Genomic DNA, 21,626 nt, shown 5'->3' with positions numbered 1-21,626 from the left:
ATAGACTTTATAGAACCTTCACTTCTTAAAGGTATATGTACGTGAACGACCACAAATATTATGAGAAAATGCAGCCTCTAAATTTCTAACATTTTATAAGAAAATGAACTCACAATTGGACAAAAATTACAAGGTACCACAACAAGACTTAATAGAACTTTCATATCTGATAAAAGTATAAAAAAGGTTACTAATATTTTTCAACCCAGTTTTATCAAAGTATGAAAAAAAAATTTGTGCAGTTACATAATTTGTTAACCATAACATTAAGGTCTCTCTGACATCTTTAATATTTTTACTGTATGTTATAAACACTTATTCTGAAAAGTAGACTACTCTCAGACATGTAGAGTTGTTTATTTTAATACAATTAATTTATTATTTGTCCTATATAAAATATATTAAAATTTATATAATGTTTTGTGATCTAACTTTCTATTTTAAAAGAAATGGGCATTATTGTAGTCTACCTTTTGCATAAATGCCCATTAAATCAGTGTACAAAATTTCAGAATTCTATCTCTAATGGTTGTGGAGTATGACATAATATATGTGAAAATTTTCAAATTTTAGAAAATTTAATTTAAAGTAAAAAGTGAACTCTTAAAAATATTATTAGTAACCTTTTTTATACTTTTATCAGGTATTTAAGTTCTAATAAGTCTTGTTGTGGTACCTTGTAATTTTTGTCCAATTGTGAGTTCATTCCCTTACAAAATTAAAAAAATTTAGAGCCTGCATTTTCTGACAATATTTGTGATTGTTCACGTACATATATCCTTAAGGCGTAAGCAAAGGGAAGGAGTCACGCCGGAAATAACAGCGACATAACTACAGAATCGAACAGCCTAAAACCAAACTGCCTAAAATTGAGGTTCCACTGTATATTGCGTTACTAGGTTGGTAAGTGCTCCCAAGAGACTGTTATGCACTTAACGCCCCTGTATTGCATATTATTTTTTGCACAATCATAATTTATATCTTAATTTTATTTATTCAATCACTAATATCGTAAACAATGATCGAAATCTAAATCACATATTTGTTGCAGATGACTCGGTACTGACACAATCTGCATTAAATGCAAAAGTCGATCAAGCAGCAAGTACGAATGCACTTGGAGGGGTATGCACAACGTCAGAAGAATGCAGCAGCGATCTGCCCAATTCAGAATGCTTCGGAGGAATCTGCGTGTGTGAACTTGGTTACTCGGATTACAACTCTGAGTGTAAGCCAGGTAAGCACATCCCACTGACGCACATTGCTCAATTATTTTATGTTGTTGTTGTTGTTGTTGTTGTTGTTTTCTAATGCCAGGCGTTTGACAATAAAGTCATTTGACCTCTTGCACTCCAATATTTTTTAAAGATATTATCATGGCCAGCCACTGAAGCATAGATTTTGAGGTGTTCCGAATCCATTTCTTGGTTTGAGTTGCACAATCGGCAGTTAGGGGACTGATATATTCCAATTCTATGCAGGTGTTTGGCCAAACAATCATGGCCTGTTGCCAATCTAAATGCAGCTACAGACGACTTTCGTGGTAAATCGGGAATTAACTGTGGATTATGATGCAGAGAGTTCCATTTTTTCCCCTTGAGATTGTGTTATCAAATTTTGTTTGTCGAAGTCTAAGTATGTAGATTTAATAAATCTCTTCACAGAGTAATACGTAGATTTAGTAACATGTCTGTAAGTAGCAGTGCTGCCCTTCTTTGCTAATGCATCCGCATTCTCGTTTCCCAGGATTCCACAGTGGGATGGTATCCATTGGAATACAATCCTTTTATTGAGTGATATTAATTGAGAGATCATTTTAGTTATTTCTACTGTTTGAGATGAAGGTGTGTGTTTAGAGACTATTGATAGAATAGGTGCTTTGGAGTCTGACAATATAACTGCATTCTTAAATTTATTGATGTGGCAGAGATGATTCCTGAGACTTTCACTTATTGCAATGATTTCTCCATCAAAACTTGTTGTTCCACACCCAAGAGATCTATAAAGTGAGAAGAGACAGCACGTAACACCTGCATCGGCACTTTGTAATTTTATACAATAATAATCTAGTATCTTCAATGATTAAATCTCAGCTTGAGTTATTCAGTAGGTCTACACTTCCTTTGCGCCAACACTCCTGCTACCAAGGGAAATATTAAGATTACCCCACTCACAATTTTTCAATATTTCCATTTTCTTCAGATATTTTTTTTTAATTCCATATATTTGTCAATTGTATGTCTACTAATATTTTGAAATAAGAAAACCACACATAACACAAACTTGCAAAATTAAGGGTCATAAAAACTTTCTTCTAAAAATGTATGCTACATTTATGGTGTCTTGTAGTGCTGAAACCAAAACTCAGCTCAAATTTTCCCTATCACGTACCATTTTTCCGCAACATACATTGGCACTTTTACAAACGTGAATGTAGCGTTATTGAATTCAATATGGAAAACTGATGAAGTGAAACACCACCGCAAGCCTTCGCCTGCCCGGGACAGCGAAACATTTCGAGAATACAGAGGGCGGAAGGGCAGGCTGAGATGACGTCACAAGGCATGGATTTCTTACCACTGCTTTATGTTATTAAAACAACATACTTTGCAAGACGTAAAACTAATAGAGTTGACGAGGTTAGAATTTTTATTAAACAGACACATAGATTATTATACACTTAAAAAAATTTGGTATATGAAATAATGCTACATTCATAAATTTATTGCAATCTAAACTGTTGCTTCAGATCTTGGTGAAAAGTGCTCCAATCCAGAAGAATATATTAAATATGCCAAATGTACAGATGAATTAAACAGCTGTCATCTTCCTAACATTATTTCTGAAGATAACAGAAGTTGCAGGGCAGGTGAGTATTATTATTTTACAAAATAAAAATGTGTGTAGCAGTAGTAGTAGTAGTCGGCCTGGGTGGCGCAGTCGGTACAGTGCTGACCTTCTGTGCCCGAGGTTGCGGGTTCGATCCCGGCCTAGGTCGATGACATTTAAGTGTGCTTAAAGGCGACAGACTCATGTCAGTTGATTTATTGGCATGTAAACGAACTCCTGCGAGACAAAATTCCAGCACACCGGCGACGCTCATGAAACCTCGCCAGCTGCGAGCATCGTTAAATAAAACATAATTTAAATTTAGTGGCGGCGGCCGCAGTAGTAGTAGTAGTAGTAGTAGTAGTAGTAGTAGTAGTAGTAGTAGTAGTAGTAGTAGTAGTAGTATTAATAGTAGTAGTAGTAGTAGTATTAGCGGATGACGTTAATATGATAGGAGAAAATCCACAAACGATTAGGGAAAACGCGGAAATTCTAGTTGAAGCAAGTAAAGCGATAGGGTTGGAAGTAAATCCCGAAAAGACTAAGTATATGATTATGTCTCGTGACCATAACATTGTACGAAATGGAACTATAAAAATTGGAGATTTATCTTTCGAAGAGGTGGAAAAATTCAAATATCTTGGAACAACAGTAACAAATATAAATGATACTCGGGAGGAAATTAAACGCAGAATAAATATGGGAAATGCCTGTTATTACTCGGTTGAGAAGCTTTTATCAACCAGTCTTCTGTCAAAAAATTATAAAGTTACATTACCGGTTGTGCTGTATGATTGTGAAACTTGGACTCTCACTTTGAGAGAGGAACAGAGATTAAGGATGTTTGAGAATAAGGTTCATAGGAAAATTTGGTGCTAAGAGGGATGAAATTACAGGAGAATGGAGAAAGTTACACAACGCAGAGCTGCACGTATTGTATTCTTCACCTGACATAATTAGGAACATAAAATCCAGACGTTTGAGATGGGCAGGACATGTAGCACGTATGGGCGAATCCAGAAATGCATATAGAGTGTTAGTTGGGAGGCCGGAGGGAAAAAGACCTTTGGGGAGGCCGAGACGTAGGTGGGAAGATAATATTAAAATGGATTTGAGGGAGGTGGGCTATGATGGTAGAGACTGGATTAATCTTGCTCAGGATAGGGACCAATGGCGGGCTTATGTGAGGGCGGCAATGAACCTCCGGGTTCCTTAAAAGCCAGTAACTAGCTAGTAGTATTAATAGTAGCAGTAGTATTAATAGTAGTAGTAGTAGTAATAGTAGTAGTATTAGTAGTATTAATAGTAGTAGTAATATTAATAGTAGTAGTATTAATAGTACTTATTAATAGTAGTAGTATTAATACTAGTAGTAGTAATAGTAGTATTAATAGTATTAATAGTAGTAGTAGTAATAGTATTAATAGCAGTAGTATTAATAGTAGTAGTAGTAGTAGTAGTAGCAGCAGCAGTCAAATTTTTAGATTCCACAAAAGTAAGAACACCAGTTTGTTCGTAAAGAAATGGAATTTTATTAAAACACAAAAAATTAAATATGACCACCACCGTGTTTTCCAATAAGAAATAGTCTTTCTTCTATCCTATAAACGACATTAGTAAGCACATTCCTAGGGATGCTTTCAATGACATCCGATATTGACTGTTCCGGTTCCTCACGTGTAGTAGGTCTACTAAGAAATATATTTTCTTTTAGATAATCCCATAACCAGTAGTCAGCTGGATTTATGTCTGGTGACCTAGAAGGCCAATTGTTCGGAAAATGCCTACTAATTACACGCTCACCAAATATGTTGCGCAATAGTGTTTTTTCAAAGCCTAGCTTGTTCTTTGAGTTCAAAACGCATTTTCATTTTATAAGGATAGAACCGAATCTGTTTTCTCAGAATTCGCCACAATGGTGAATAACTCATGTTCAGACGCTTTGCAGCTTTATTACCACTACAAACATTACAGTCTGAACTTTCACTAACTTCCTGAACTTCTCGTAAAACTAGAGCTGTATTCACCTCGTTTTCTATCGTCAACTGACCCAGTTTCCTCCAATTTTTTCATCAACTTACGAAATTATTTTACATAGTAGGATCCATTTCTCACTCCATGTAACATTCGATATCTTCTCAATGCATAGGCATATTGTCTATTGCATTCGTAATAGCACTGAAGGAGGTCAATTCGAACCAGTAAAGGTAAAGCCATTGCAAAAATTATTAAAATCACTCTTCTACAACTGCAGTCTGTATTCTGAACAACAATTATTGTTTATACAAGCGTGACACAGTTACCATAGCAACGAAACACGCATCGATAAAAAAAACCCAAACCAGCGTATAGGTAATTAAGTATGGACACTTCGCGTCGGTACCTTTGATGTAGCCGGACTGATTTCAATGACCTTCAAGCCAGCTAGAGTGTGAGATTCTACTGTCTCCCTAGAGTTGGCGCTGACATCACACCAGCTACCAGTCGACACAGCGGAAATATAACACACATAATTAATACATCTATAGTCCCGTCGCTCTAATTTCCGGCAGCCAATCGCGTTGCAGGTCGGCTACATTTAAATGTGTGCGTCTTGTGATTCGCTGATGAAGACGTTATTCATTTCTTAAGGCTCGATAAATACTTAACATAATCGCCCGTTATTTTGGCTCTTTCGTTGGCGTTCGCAGAAAGCACACGAAGACATTTGCCGCTCAATTATTTGCTGAATTACAGTGCGTTTGATTTATTATCATAGGAGCTACGACATGATAATGTTTAACGGTGTGGCAAATAGGTGGCAACGTAAGAACAAAAATGGCGACCGAAACTACCTACCTAGACATTATAGAGCCTTCACTTCCTAAGACGTAAGCAAAGAGAAGGAGTCACGCCAGGAATAACAGCGTCGCGACTATAGGTACATTATGTACTCAAATAAAATAAATTGGATCCATAAAATAATAAATCCGTCATTAACTGTAATGTCTAGACTCTAGAGTTCCTTTATAATGAGAGTTGAGACGTTGACCCCAACAACAATTAAAATATGTAATGATTTGATAGCACTGAAAATAGAAAAACAAAACTCCTATGAGAAGTAAAACCATATACCTATTATATTATATACGAATATTAAACGAATTTGATACATAATTTTATAATGTATTATATTATTTTATAACATAATTTATTATATCTGAAATATAAAAAAATATTATAACTAGTTTGTCACTGAGAAATAAGGAAGAGCTGTTAACTTGAATTTATTTGAAGCAAAGCGTTACTGGATTATGCAATAAGGTAGGCGATGTTTGGATCCTGTGTATCAACTCTATACTCATTTATTATCTTAGCGTATGTTCGATTACACTAACCTCTAGCGCTTGAAAGTGGAACTAAACGCCGGCGCACAGAGAAACAAAACACAGGAAAATTCACTCAGTGTCCATTCTTTATAATCCCTATTCGCTGCCCAAACCTTCTAAACAGTAATGGTAGCTGTATGAAACCAAACTGCTGATATGTACAGAAGATACAGCTGTTTCAAAATGGGAACTTACTTTTGAATCACCTTATATTTCAGGCAGACTGTCTACGAACAATCAATGCCAGGTTCCTGAGCAATGTAGGTTAATCGGAGGACATACAAGATGCATCAAGGTTATCACCTGGCCTACCTGTGAATGTGAGGTTGGGTACCATTTCGTGGACGAGATAAAAATCTGCTTAAAAGATAAAGGTGAGAAATAAACACTGTTAACCTCATAGCTAAATACAGGGTGTGGTGTAACAAACTTTCAGGGAAGATGGCGAAGGGCACATGTATCAATTTGAGATCAGGAAACATGGCCCGGAAATGACTGAGTAGAAAGTTATAAGCAAAAATAGTTGTGTGGAAATGGAATTTTAATTTCGCACCAAGTGCCCTCCTTCCCCTTTGGAATAGTCGTGGAAAGATGGTATGGGCCGGATGTCTCCTACGTGGGCACTTGTACAGATACAATCTGTGAGTTTGTCTACTGTTCCCATTGGCTCATCCGTATTCGAAAATCAGGTCTGCATATTCCGCTCTCGTGTACTCCTCCATTTCACTAGGACTGATCGACTGGACACTGCAGCTTGTACACATACACTGCTGTCTACAGACGTGCATATCAGCACCGACCATGTCCGTTACACATTACGCTATCTGCATTGCTTTAGTGTAGTTTCCTGTACCCATCCCTCAGACAGCGCACTGAATGGAATACTGTAAGTAGACAACGTAAACAACGTCAGATGAATACAGTATGTGTAAGATGTACAGATAAATACACATAAATAAGGTGTACAGAGGATTAAAATTATTTCATTTTCACACAACTATTTATGCTTCTAACTTTCGACTCTGTCATTTCCGGACCAGGGTTCTTTATCTCAAATTGCTACATATGCCCTTCCCCATCATCCCTGAAAGTTTGTAACACCACCTCGGAAACACCCTGTATATCAATGTACGAATAAACGCGTCAGACTAATAGTAGTGCGCTTCCTATTTAAAGGAATATTGTGTAACTTTCATGTAATAGAAGTCTGGTATAAAACATTACTAAGGTTGGTATAGAGTAGCAGTATCAGGATAGGCTATATAGCTGTATTTGCTTCAGACTAAGTAAACACCACCCTCTTCCACTAGCTAAAACTCCATCTCCTGGGAAGAGAGCTCCCCACCCCTAGCTAAAACATCAGTGAATGGACAGTACAGCCATTAGGAACTGAATATACATCGTCACTACTTCGGCTGGGGGACAAGCGACAACTATACTTCGTTCCATAATGCCTGACAGTAGATGTAAACATTGTTGGCAGAGTAGGAGAGAAGTATAATTGCTATTCAACCAATGACAGAGGTCTCATTCCACGCTTGCCTTGAAGTTGAATGGTGTGAAGCGTTCTACCCCCGCCAACTTCAAGGCAAGCGTGGAATGAGACCTCTGTCATTGGTTGAATAGCAATTATACTTCTCTCCTACTCTGCCAACAATGTTTACATCTACTGTCAGGCATTATGGAACGAAGTATAGTTGGAGTTTGTAAACAAAACGCACGGACCGAGGATGCCTATCCTGATACAGCTACAATATCCGAACCACAATTATTACTTAATATTAATACACGTAGATATTTAAATACCAATTTGGGGTTACAGAATTCCCAGTAGCGATTGTGAATAAGTACTCATAATTCTTAGGGGTAGGTATGAGTTCTAGGACCCATGTTCGTTAGACTCTTTTCTTGTTTTGGTGCATATTAACTCCTCTCAAAATATGGAATACTTTTTTTACACCCTGTATACATACATACATACATACATACATACATACATGCATACATAAATACATACATACATACAGTCCACACCTGTAGAGTAACGGTTAGCGCGTCTGGCCGCGAAACAGGTGGCCCGGGTTCGATTCTCGGTCGGGACAAGTTATCTGATTGAAGTTTTTTCCAGGGTTTTCTCTTAAGCCAATATGAGCAAATGCTGGGTAACTTTCGGTGCTGGACCCCGGACTCATTTCACCGGCATTATCACCTTCATCTCATTCAGACGCTAAATAACCTAAGATGTTTATAAAGCGTCGTAAAATAACCTACTAAAATAAATATAAAAATACGTACATACATACATTTACTAGGTGGGGATTATTTTTTTATAGTTACTTCATTTGGAAATTATATAGGAAATTATTACGTGTATGAACTTTCATTGTAGTATATAATTCTTTAGTAAATATATTTAGTGTATTTCTAATAACTACCCTCAGCAGAATTATTGTGCTGTTAACGCATAAAGTTATGCCCTTGTACACAATACCCGGCTTCTCATTTCTATGTTGTATTTGCTAAAACTCTGAAACTGAATTTAAAATATTTATTTGTAAAAATATATTATATTGTAGGAATTGGTGACACCTGTGAACATGGATATGAATGTGCAATAAACACAGGGAATGCGACTTGCATTGAAAATGTCTGCCAATGCCTAGAAGGACACCACGCCACGAATGGTGACTGCACTGTAGATGTCGTTGGTATGTATAAAAGGATACATTACACTTACCATCTTATTCTGCAGACACACGGATAACTGTAACTTGCAAAGTAATGATCCTTAAAGACAGACAAAAAATATCTAAAAATAACACCGAAAATAAATATGTTCAGAGAATTATTCTAGTGTTTTGTTTGTTAACACTATTATTACGTTAGATTATGCATTATTATTATTATTATTATTATTATTATTATTATTATTATTATTATTATTTGCTTCCGTTCTGTATACTTGCAAATCGTCTATAATAAGATTGTGAACCAGGTGGCCCGGGTTCGATTCCCGGTCGGGGTAAGTTAACTGGTTGAGGTTTTTTCCGGGGTTTTCCCTCAACCCAATACGAGCAAATGCTGGGTAACTTACGGTGCTGGACCCCGGACTCATTTCACCGGCAGTATCACCTTCATTTCATTTAGACGCTAAATAACCTAGATGTTGACACAGCGTCGTAAAATAACCCAATAAAAATAAATAAGATTGTGTTTCAAATGTTACTTAATGTGTCACATCTATATATATAATTTGAACTTGTAATGGAAATTACGGGAAAACGGCTGAACGGATTTTAATAAATAGCCCCTCATTTTGAAGCTTGGAACCCAAAGTTGTTCGGAAAAATAGTAGTTTTCAGTGAAATTTCAATTTTCCTACATAATTTTCCTATTTTCCAAAATCAATCTGTCGTCAGTTTTGAGAACTAGCTAACTGCATTCAGGAGAAGCGAAGCGAGGATCAAGTCGGCCGAGTTGCATTTCAGAATAAAACAAAACAGATTACTACAGTAAACAATATTACACGAAGGTCATGATCTGCAAGAATGCTGATATATTTAGAGCTCAAATTAAATTGGTTATTAAAAACTTAGCTTACTAAAAATAATTTTTCAGGTTCGATTCTGTGATGTGTAATTTTCTGGGTACAGCTGTTTATTGGATATTAAAAACTACAAAACTTGAGGTGGTTTGATGACATTATTACCATTAGAAATGAAATATTATTGTAGTTAATGCCATGAATTGACTATTTTTCATTAATTATACATATTAATGCTATATTGATGATATGAAAGTGAAACGTTTTGGGGTTATATAAGTAGATGTAGAGAATAACTTAAATTAGATTTAGATTTCTATATTTTACTGAGTGGCGGCTATATAGTATATGTTACTGAAAGCTATAAAACTTACGTAAGATAATAATATTATTAAAAATCAAATATTTTTATAGTTATTAATCAAGTGGGGTTGGGTCTTTTTCATATATTTAATGGCGGTGTGGTGTAGATATTTATATGCGTGGTTCTCTTCAGTATTGGCTCGAGAGAGAGTATCTTTCATTATTATGGAAGCAAATAACTTTCAAAATATCTGGTATTCTTCATTGAAAATAAATCTGGCAGCATTTGCTACACAAGCCACTAGTAGGCTACAGTATAATATAAGCCCTTTAATGTGTGACAATTTCGTCCTCAGCACTGAATGACTCATGTCTAGCAAAATCAGATTGCAGCGACGTTATAGAGTTTTCTTCCTGCATTGGCAACACATGTCAATGTGATAGTGGGTACTACCAGGATCCATCCAGAAACGACACCTGCATCACAGGTAAGGGTCGACAATTGTAATAGTCCCACTCATGTGTATGTCCATAAATGTTCTCAGCTAACCTTAAGTCATTTTGTTCTAGTTTGATTCCATATTAAAATATCCTAATTATAAAACTGAATTACTGTTCTATAACACATTTCTCCTTTATAAAACTCGCAATATTGAAATTATGTAGATTGCTGTATATAATAGTTATTTATATAGCAAGTGTATAATATTGAGGTTATGGCATGCGAGAATGTTTGGCGCATGATCGAAGTGAATGCGCTAATTTTCACGAATGCTATAATTCGAGATTATACTTCTATCCCTAAAGAAGAATCCAACTGAATTCCTCTTTAAGAATGCAATACGTTTTCTATATTTACTAATATCAATGTTATCATTTACCATTAAACAAGATCTTAACATAAAATATTGTGCTCATATCGTAGAAGACTTGTGTTCCTTCGCTCTTTCCGTGAATTACACCAACAAGACATTTTCTGAATACATTTGTATATTCTTCAATAAACACCATTCTTTAAAACGAGTGTATGCATCTTCATATAATCTTCTGGATTTTGGTCGATGTAGAGTATCCACCGAAGAGTTGAGTCATATAGTGTGTGTGTTCTGAAATTGATACAGTATGTGTGTTGAGAATTTGATCAGGGTGTGTTTTAGTGTGTCTGTATATTTCATATTGTTCTAGTGTATTGAGTTTTTTGGGTTGTACAGTATGTGTAGGATTTCCATGTCTGTGTTTATGTTATTGTATGTGTGGTTAGAATTAGTTGTGTTAGGCATATGTAGATGTATTGTGTCCTCTGGTTATTGCTTTAATGTTTTCCTTGTATCGAGTTTGGAATGATCTGCCTGTCTGTCCAATGTAGAAACTGTCGCAACTATTGCATGTGAGTTTGTATACGCCTGTGTGGTTGTATTTATTTGTTTGTGTTGTTTGTGTGTTGAGATGTCTTTGTAGTGTGTTTTCTGTTCTGTATCCTATGTTGTATTTCTGTTTTCTGAATGAGGATGCGATCTTATGTGTTTTTGTTTTCGTATGTTAGTGTGATGTATTTCTTGTGTTCTTGTGTTTGTGTTGTGTTTTGGGTGTTTTTGTGTTTGTTGAGTTTTTGTTTTGTCTTCCTTATGATGTTATCACAGTCTACTATATACAGTCATGAAGCTTGAGTTTTGAAGGTGCTAGAAACAATAGACTGTGCCAGTACTATTTTGCATTGCCTGTAATGAGGCGATATTAGCGATCCTAGTGGTGAGCAACTATCTAATGTATGCATATTTACTACGTATTGAGCTTCGTGACTGTATATACCGGACTGTGATGTTATCTATTATGTTTGAGTTGTAACCATTTTCTTGTGCTATGTATTTGATTGTGTTCACTTCTTCATTGTAGTGTTGTTGGCTCATGGGTATGTTGAGTAATCTGTGTACCATTGTCCTGAATGCAGCATGTTTGTGTTGTGTGGGGTGATTAGATGTGTTGTGTATGTGTGTGTGGTGGTGGTTGGTTTTCTGTATATTTTGAAGGTGTGTTTGTTGTCAACTTTTGTTATGGTGATGTCTAGGAAATTTATGGAGTTATTGTTTTCAAGTTCCAGTGCGTATTGGAGTTTTGGGTCTATTTTGTTTATGTATTGGTGTAATTTTGTATTTGTCGTTTGTTTCCTTTGTATAGTATGATTATGTCGTCTACGTATCTGTGCCAGTATAATATGTTGTCTGCATATTTGTTGTGGTCATTGTTGTGTATGTATGTTTGTTCTATGTTGTGTGAAATTATCTCTCTAGTATGCTAGATATGGTAAGATCGTCATTTAATCAATTATTTATATTCAAATGTTAAAAGTAGTGTACGAAAGATTCAAAATGGATTATTAAGAGAAAACACATTCAGAGACGAAGAGGAAAGATTGGAGAATGCTGGGTGTGTAGTGAAGGACCTGTCCTTGGACAGAAAAGTATGAACGAATGAATTCACCATTTTGCAAGGCACAGTACAAGAAACATTAACCTTTGTGGAATCCTGTATGACCTATACACAGAGATTATAGTACCACTGTTCTCAATCTGCGTAAAAATAACGATCAGGGTTTGAATCCCAGGTAGGACATAGGGGAGTAGTGGGTACAGTGAGACACAAAATATTAAGACATTTGTATGCAAGTGAAATTTCAAGTATTTTTAAAATCAAGTGCAAAAGAATTACACATTAAAACATGGAGTACAATAATACATAAATAGAAATGTTAATAGATAAACGACATAATATGTAATGCGTGTTTGTCAAAAAAATGCAAATGTTTCACTGTTCCCATTCAGGAGGGTACAGTGAGACACCACAGTGTCTATTAACGGACATTGTAAATGATTTACATTTATTTCAAAAGAAAATGAAGCTTGCTGTCTCTTTATCTTGCCATATTCTGTAGACTTATTTAGAATCATTTTGATGTCTGACTTCGAAACCATTGAAACATCTGGAACATTTGGAAAAGTGAATTTTCCATGACTTTTCAAACTATTGCGAAAAAATAAAATGAATTTTTGGTGACAACAAAGCTTATAATTATAAGAATTTAATATAATTCTTTATTATTTTTAATATTCTCTTAAAAATTTGTGAACAATTTTTTATTTAAAAAACCATTAAAATGTAAGGTATCCATTATTTTAAGCTATAGTTCCTAAATTGGTTACTAGTATGTTCATTTTTAATGTTAGTTACCGGTAAATGTAATATAATTACCAGGGAAAGGATTTATATGTAAATACATATTTACTTATAAAGCTAATATAATTTATATTTTGCATTATCTTTATGTTTCACAATGTGTAGGGATGAAAAATCCTACTTTTATTTTCCATATTTTTCCATATTTTAGAGTTTAGTACATATTTTCGTTAATTTCCATATATTTTCCATATTTCATATAAAACAGTCCATATTATATTAGGTTTAACAATAAAACAAAACAAAATTCCATTAACTTTTAAAAATACATTTCAACAATAGAGATTTAAACACATGTTCAGTAATCCCTTTAACATCAGAGTTATTTGAAAATTAGCAGTCCTATCAACAATGGGAAAGTAAGTTACAAAACTGTATTAATTTAATTTAAAATTTTTAACAGACTTCAGTTGTGCAGCTCAACAGTTAAATGCCAGTCAGAGTACACATAGGTTCAGTTTTGTAAATCATACTATAAAGACGGTAAATATGCCAAAAGTACGTCATTCAGTCAATTTAAAATCAAAACTAACAAGTTACATTTCAGAATTTAAAGAAGATGGTTTATCAACTGACAATAAAATATTATTTTGTAATTTGTGTCAGTGTGCAGTATCATCTACACAAAAGTTCCTGGTGCAACAACACATTACAACTAGTAAACATCAGGCCAACAAACAACTAAATTCCAAGCAGAGACAATTGTTTTTAACACAACCAACAACATCGAATGTAAGATCTGAGTTTAACATCGACCTGTGCCGTTCTCTCATCTCTGCTGATATTCCTCTCTACAAACTAAAGAATAAGGTCTTCAGGGAATTCCTTGAAAAATATACTCAACATACAATCCCGGATGAGTCAACACTTAGGAAGACGTATGCTCCATCCATCTACGATGAGACAATACAGAAGATAAGAGATGAAATTAAAGATAGTTCAATTTGGGTTTCCATTGATGAGACTCCCGACAAAGAAGGTAGACTTGTTGGTAATGTAGTTATCGGTTTGTTAAGTGAACAATATTCTGAACGAATTCTTTTACATTGTGATGTTCTAGAAAAGTGCAATAACAAAACTATAGTTAAACTGTTCAACGAAGCTATGGGTATCCTGTGGCCAAAGGGTATTATGTACGATAATGTGTTATTCTTTATTAGCGATGCTGCCCCTTATATGGTCAAAGCTGGACAAGCATTATCTGTTGTATATCCTAAATTGACTCATTTTACTTGTGTGGCGCATGCATTTCATCGTGTGGCAGAAGTGGTCAGAGACAATTTCCCTAAAGTAGATTTGTTGATTTCATCAGTGAAAAAAGTATTTCTCAAAGCTCCCAGTAGAGTTAACGTGTTGAAAGAAATGTACCCTGAAATTCCATTGCCACCAAAGCCAATTTTAACTAGATGGGGTACATGGCTAGAAGCAGTTGAATATTATGCCGAACATATAGACTCTATTAACAATGTTCTCCTTGCATTGGACTCTGAAGATGCAGTCTCAATTGATACTGCGAAAACAGTTACCTGTGACATAAGTGTGAAGAATGACTTAGCTCACATTCAGCATACATTTTCATGCATCATAAAAACGCTCAAAAGTCTCCAAAATAGGCACCTTTCACTATCTGAAAGTTTTGAAATTATAAATAGTACTGTGGAACAACTGAATCGTGGTAGAGGTAAAGTTGCAGATGCAGTAAGAGCTAAGGTGGACACTGTACTTTCAAAAAACCCTGGATATGAAGAACTACAAAAGGTTGTTGCTGTGATGAGTGGTGAATCAACAGTGAAGATTAACTTGGACTTATCCCCAGCAGACATTGTGAAATTGAATTATGTACCAGTTACTTCTTGTGACGTCGAACGCTCTTTTAGTCAGTATAAATCTATCCTCAGAGACAATAGAAGAAGATTCACTTTTCAGCACTTGAAAGAAATGTTTGTAACCTATTGTTATGGTAACAGACAATAAAAATTGTGTTTTGTTGAAACTACATTGGAAGATAAGGTACGTCCATTATATTTTTTGTTTAGTTTGATTAAAATGTACCAATATTTAACGTACATAGTCATTTTTTTATAATTTTAAGTCCATATTTAATTCCATATTTTGGTAAAAATCCATATTTAATTCCATATTTTGGTAAAAATAACTACATATATATTTACATATTTAATATATTTTTAGTCCATATAAATCCGTTCCCTGATAATTACAGTTTATTCTTGCAAATCATTGGTAAATGGGAACAGTGAGACGTCTCAGTGTACCCTTCAATGGCATGTCTCACTGTTCCCTTTACGCATAGTTCGTTTAAAAATGGCGCCATCACTTCAAAATCAAAACACGAAAGACGAAACTTTGCCAAACATAACGTCAAATACCATAGTATTATGTAACAAAATATTCATATTTCTATTTAATTTGTACATCCAAAATAACCTTCATTAAACACAAGACAAATTTTTACTTCTAGAGTGAAAAATTACGAATTATTTTTTCATCACTCAGCTTTATAACTAGAATCAAATCGAGTATGAAAATACTGTTACTTTACTCATGCAACATACAACTCCACTGTTACAAACATTTCAACATCAAAATTTACCATCTAATAAAAAATGTCTCACTGTTCTTCCTGTCTCACTGTACCCACTTCTCCCCTACTCGCAGATGTAGACTGTGTTTGCTGCTTATATGGTTTCCTGAGGGGGAGGAAATTTTAAACGTTTTATACAGTAGCGGCCGGTGATCAAAATCCTCGGTGAGGCCAGATGCAACTAGTTTAAGTGCCTCCGATATGAAATGTTTGTTTATGGTATTAATTATTATTGTTATTATATTATTAATATCATTATTACTGTATTATTATTATTACTATTATTAGTCTATTCTTATTACTATCAATGAAAAATAATAATTTCACTCACCAAATAAGCTGTCATGCTCTGAGTTTCAGTGATTGTTTCAGTGTGATGAAGCATCCCATATTATGTGTTGAAATTCCCCTTTCTTTCTTTTCTTTTTATTTTTTTCCTTTGACAGCAACAAACAAGGCCAAGAGAAGTTTATTTTGCATCACATTACCACATAACCATTTATGTTGCCCATACCAGGATGCAATAGAAACTCGCGTTTTAAGATTATGTGTCAGAAAAATTATCAGCGATGTCGTAGATATCTCGGTAGTCTCTCTCTTTATTTAAAACTTACTTTCTTTCAATATTATTTCTTCTTGAAAAAGGACACTCTAACAATGAATTAACTTCTCCAGCATTATTTCTCGCATTTGTTTCTGTTTATATTTTCCCAAAATACATAACAACATTGGCCCAGATTCACTACAGTACTACGAAGTACAATAGTACAACACCCTCGCTTACATCATAAACTGAGACATAAGGGGAGAGAATCGAGTGGGTCTCTGCCTGCCAAAGAGCTGGAATTTTGTTTTTTATGGCCTAGTTAGGAAAACAAGTCACCACTGCTATTCCCACCCCACTCTACCCTTGAGGCCGGCCCATGGATGGGACGAGTGAAACCTGACCAGGCCAGCCGAATTGTGCCTCAGCTACAACGTTTTAAGCGTAAACTCAAAGCCCGCGAAAGGACATGAAATGCATTAAGCCAAACCCGGCACGAACGATTCTGGCCTCAGGAACAAATTTTACTGCAAAACAGGTCTATATACATCACAAACCAGACCCGGCACGAGCGATCCCGGCCTCAGGAACAAATTTTACTGCAAAACAGGTCTATATACATCACAAACCAGACCCGGCACGAGCGATCCCGGCCTCAGGAACAAATTTTACTGCAAAACAGGTCTATATACATCAAAGTTTTCAAATGCTTCTACAGCGATATATGCTTCATTCAAATAACTAATACATTATATAAAAACACAAAATTTGATTTCAGTTAAGCCAAGTGACTGAGGCCCGGGCTCACTTGCCTCAGTCAATCAGCCGCCACTGGTTTTATGGTAAAAACGCGCCTTCCTTTTAAGCCAGTGTGAAAAATGGCACACATGTGAAAAATCAATTCCCTTCTTCAATCGCTGTAATTACATCTCATAACTTAAGAGCTTAAACTAAAGACTCGCGGTATTGTTATCAGATTGTATCCCGTATAATTCACATGGAGCAATCACGAGCATTGTTCAAGTAATGTGTGTACACGAGTCACGCAAGTGTTCTTGATAACCCATCTCGGTATGAATATATTATTGTGCAGTCTGAGGTCACATTAGGCTCCGTTGTACAGTGCTTCAGACGAGTTCATCTCATTGTATACTATCTCAAACATTGTAATACTCAAAATTCTTAACTGTCTTGAGTCTTTATTTTTACTCATAGTGAGATATTCGTAACCAGTTGTCGTGGAGCCAACTGCCTTCAGAGCACCTTGTAAGGTTACCGAAGTTAGCGAGCGAGACTCGTGCTCCCAGGCGTAAGTCCGAATTCTGTTTGATCTCAGTAGGCCTACCTGACTTGACTTTTTCTGAATTTTACCCCAAATGTACGACAAATGTTAGGTGGAACTTTGCTGATTATGTTTTTTACATTCGAATTGATTTATTAAATCTACATACTTAGACTTCAACAAACAAAATTTGATAACACAATCTCAAGGGAAAAAATGGAACTCTCTGCATCAAAATCCACAGTTAATTCCCGATTTACCACGAAAATCGTCTGTAGCTGCATTTAGATTGGCAACAGGCCATGATTGTTTGGCCAAACACCTGCATAGAATTGGAATATATCAGTCCCCTAACTGCCCATTGTGCAACTCAAACCAAGAAATGGATTCGGAACACCTCAAAATCTGTGCTTCAGTAGCTGGCCATGATAATATCTTTGAAAAATATTGAAGTGCAAGAGGTCAAATGACTTTATTGTCAAACGCCTGGCATTAGAAAACAACAACAACAACATTCGAATGAAGCCAACTTTATTTTGCATAACTGCATAAGCGCGGATGACGTGAATATGTTAGGAGAAAATCCACAAACGATTAGGGAAAACACGGGAATTTTACTTGAAGCAAGTAAAGAGATAGGTTTGCAAGTAAATCCCGAAAAGACAAAGTATAAGATTATGTCTCGTCACGAGAATATTGTACTAAATGGAAATACAAAAATTGGAAATTTATCCTTTGAAGAGATGGAAAAATTCAAATACCTGGGAGCAACGTAACAAATACAAATGATACTCGGGAGGAAATTAAACACGGAATAAATATGGGAAATGCCTGATATTATTCGATTGAGAAGCATTTATCATCCAGTCTGCTGTCAAAAATCTGAAAGTTAAAATTTATAAAACAGTTATATTACCGGTTGTTCTGTATGGTTGTGAAACTTGGACTCTCACTTTGAGAGAGGAACATAGGTTAAGGGTGTTTGAGAATAAGGTGCTTAGGAAAATATTTGGGGCTAAGAGGGATGAAGTTACAGGAGAATGGAGGAAGTTACACAACACAGAACTGGACGCATTGTATTCTTCACCTGACATAATTAGGAACATTAAATCCAGACGTTTGAGATGGGCAGGGCATGTAGCACGTATGGGCGAATCCAGAAATGCATATAGAGTGTTAGGTGGGAGGCCGGAGGGAAAAAGACCTTTAGGGAGGCCGAGACGTAGATAGAAAAATAATATTAAAATGGATTTGAGGGAGGTGGGATACGATGATAGAGACTGGATTGATCTTTCTCAGGATAGGGACCTATGGCGGGCTTATGTCAGGACGGCAATGAACCTCCGGGTTCCTTAAAAGCCAATAAGTAAGTAAGTACTGCATAAGCTATTTCGAGGGTTTTTCCTTTTAAATGTATATACAAAGTGATTCACGAGGTTTTACCGTCACTTACGGAGCTTATTTCTGAAGACATTTTGAGCTCTATTTAACAAGTTTAACTGCTGACATGTCGAAAGAAAAAAGTAGCGGAAAAGTTTTATTAAAGAAATGAGTTTCTGAAAACAAGTGTTTTTCTATTGATAGGAAAATTATCTTCTGTGCAATATGACTTCGTAACAATTGAGACAGGGAGATCAAAAACCCACTAACTCCAATTTTTGACAAAATTGAATTATGGGCTGGATGATGCTTTTTTTATTGTCCCGCATGCGTGGAAGGCAAGAATACACTAATATCGACATTCATCTGCATTCAGGGGGCTGTTTTGAAACTCGTGGAAGTCAGAATTCCACTTACTCCATGGAATAAGAGAGTTTTTGCATTCCGAGCTTAATTTCCCGGTAGGTGGCAACACTATCGCTCAACCAGCTGAGTAAAGTGACAAGATACGGTATTCAGAATATCACAAAAATCTATGAAATCCATGTAAGTAAGCCTATTAAAGACACAATATCGAGTCGATTAACTTCCAGAAACCCAATACAGATGAATCATTCCCCAATCAACTAAAGTACAATTCAGCATTGCCATTGAAAGAAGAAAGCAAAAGGACTTGCAAAATTTAATGCAGTTTATTTCTGAGGAAAGTAGGATGAATTACCAAACTCTGTTTGCGGACAGTAATAATCTAGAATCTAGATGCACAGGAAGAACATGAGAGTGAGAGAAAAAAACAGAATCCTTAACATGAATGAGACTGTGTTAACATTTTAATATTGTTTGTGGTTTTATTTGTGTATTTTGATGTGCTTCATGGTAATTTGTGATTTTCTATCAATGTAGCAATGTTAATCTTAATAATAAATTTCCATTTTCTCGTAGCCTATATTCCAATGTTTCATACGGGAATTATGATATACTTATATTCTTTTTCTTCACATGGCTCATATTTATTCACTTTTCTTAATTCCTATACTGTGGAAGTCAGAAAACCACTAACTCCAGCAGTGTTTATTTCAAATTGTAACGTAAGACAATGTAAAAATTTAGGTTTTGAAGTATTTAATTAATAAAGAATGTAATTTTACACAATAATATGAATGTATAATATTTAAAGTTAGTAAGACAGAGAGGAACATAGGTTAAAAGTGTTTGAGAATAAGGTGCTTAGGAAAATATTTGGGGCTAAGAGGGATGACGATACAGGAGAATGGAGAAAATTACACAACACAGAACTGCACGCATTGTATTCTTCACCTGACGTAATTAGGAACATTAAATCCAGACGTTTGACATGGGTAGGGCATGTAGCACGTATGGGCGAATCCAGAAATGCATATAGAGTGTTAGTTGGGAGGCCGGAGGGAAAAAGACCTTTAGGGAGGCCGAGACGTAGATGGGAAGATAATATTAAAATGGATTTGAGGGAGGTGGGATATAATGATAGAGGCTGGATTAATCTTGCTCAGGATAGGGACCAATGGCGGGCTTATGTGAGGGCGGCAATGAACCTCCGGGCTCCTTAAAAGCCAGTAAGTAAGTAAGTAAGTAAGTAAGTAAGAGAAATAATTAGTTTTTTCTCTCTCCTGTAAAATTTTGTTTACTGGAGTTAGGGAGTTTATGATTTCTCTGTTTCAATTATTACTTTAAATTATTTTAATTTATATCGTATTATTAAACCTTTAAATTTATTTTTTTTTACCAATTTTAGCGCATATTTCAACAGTTTTTACTGCATAGTTGTATGCATATTTTCAGATTTATTAGTGCATAAAGTTCCGTGGTATACTTAGTTATCACCAATTCTATAACATGACCGTGTTGTTAATACAATGTCGCTAAGTAACCGATAAAGGAAATGTAGAAGAGGATATAGCCTATGTTCTCCCTTAAACTCCTAACGCTGCCAAACGCTTTAATGAAGTCATCAACAAGTAATCAGTTACGACCAAACCTATATGAATCCAGTAAATAAGTTTAAATCTAGCCTGCTGTCCTTACAGTTTATTTAACTGTATAGGTCTGTTGTCACTCACGTTCCATGTTAGTCGAAATACTTGTTTTTCAGGTATTGGAGGAGCATGTTCTAGTGACAGTGGCTGTGGGCATATCCATTCCTCCTACTGCAGTGAAAGTGAACAGAAATGTGCATGTGTGGACGGCACAGTTCAGAATGAAGAAGGCAGCAAGTGTTTACAAAGTAAGTGGGTCATTTTCAAAATTTGTATAACAAATGGACGATTGATTGTCAGCCCACTTTGAGGTCTGTGGATATAGAGGAAAAATTGGATCGGTGTCTGCTAGAGTTCCCGGGTAGCTCAGTTGGTAGAGCGTTGGTACGTTAAATCAAAGGTCCCGGGTTCGATAACCGGCCTCGGAACAATTTTTCCCTCGAAATTATTCAAATCAACTTTACAGGGAGTTATACCTGAAAGCTTGATTTGCATAATACACGTCACTGTTCGTTAACAGAAAACCACAAT

At 35.6% G+C, this 21,626-nt stretch overlaps 1 protein-coding gene across 1 annotated transcript in view; it reads left to right on the top strand.

Annotated features, from left to right (window-relative positions):
* Positions 1-21,626, top strand: part of LOC138697601 (prion-like-(Q/N-rich) domain-bearing protein 25) — a 59,259-nt gene that overhangs the window by 30,055 nt on the left and 7,578 nt on the right. Inside the window, exons 6-11 of the mRNA XM_069822982.1 lie at positions 1,052-1,237; positions 2,750-2,869; positions 6,416-6,571; positions 8,774-8,905; positions 10,401-10,532; positions 21,212-21,343. Of these exons, the coding sequence (XP_069679083.1) occupies positions 1,052-1,237; positions 2,750-2,869; positions 6,416-6,571; positions 8,774-8,905; positions 10,401-10,532; positions 21,212-21,343 (858 nt within the window). The remainder of the gene's footprint in view (positions 1-1,051; positions 1,238-2,749; positions 2,870-6,415; positions 6,572-8,773; positions 8,906-10,400; positions 10,533-21,211; positions 21,344-21,626) is intronic.

Source organism: Periplaneta americana, chromosome 4 (genome assembly GCF_040183065.1).
Source record: "Periplaneta americana isolate PAMFEO1 chromosome 4, P.americana_PAMFEO1_priV1, whole genome shotgun sequence".
NCBI lineage: Eukaryota > Metazoa > Arthropoda > Insecta > Blattodea > Blattidae > Periplaneta > Periplaneta americana.
The sequence above is the reverse complement of the archived record's forward strand: the minus strand, read 5'-3'. Positions and strand labels throughout refer to the sequence as shown.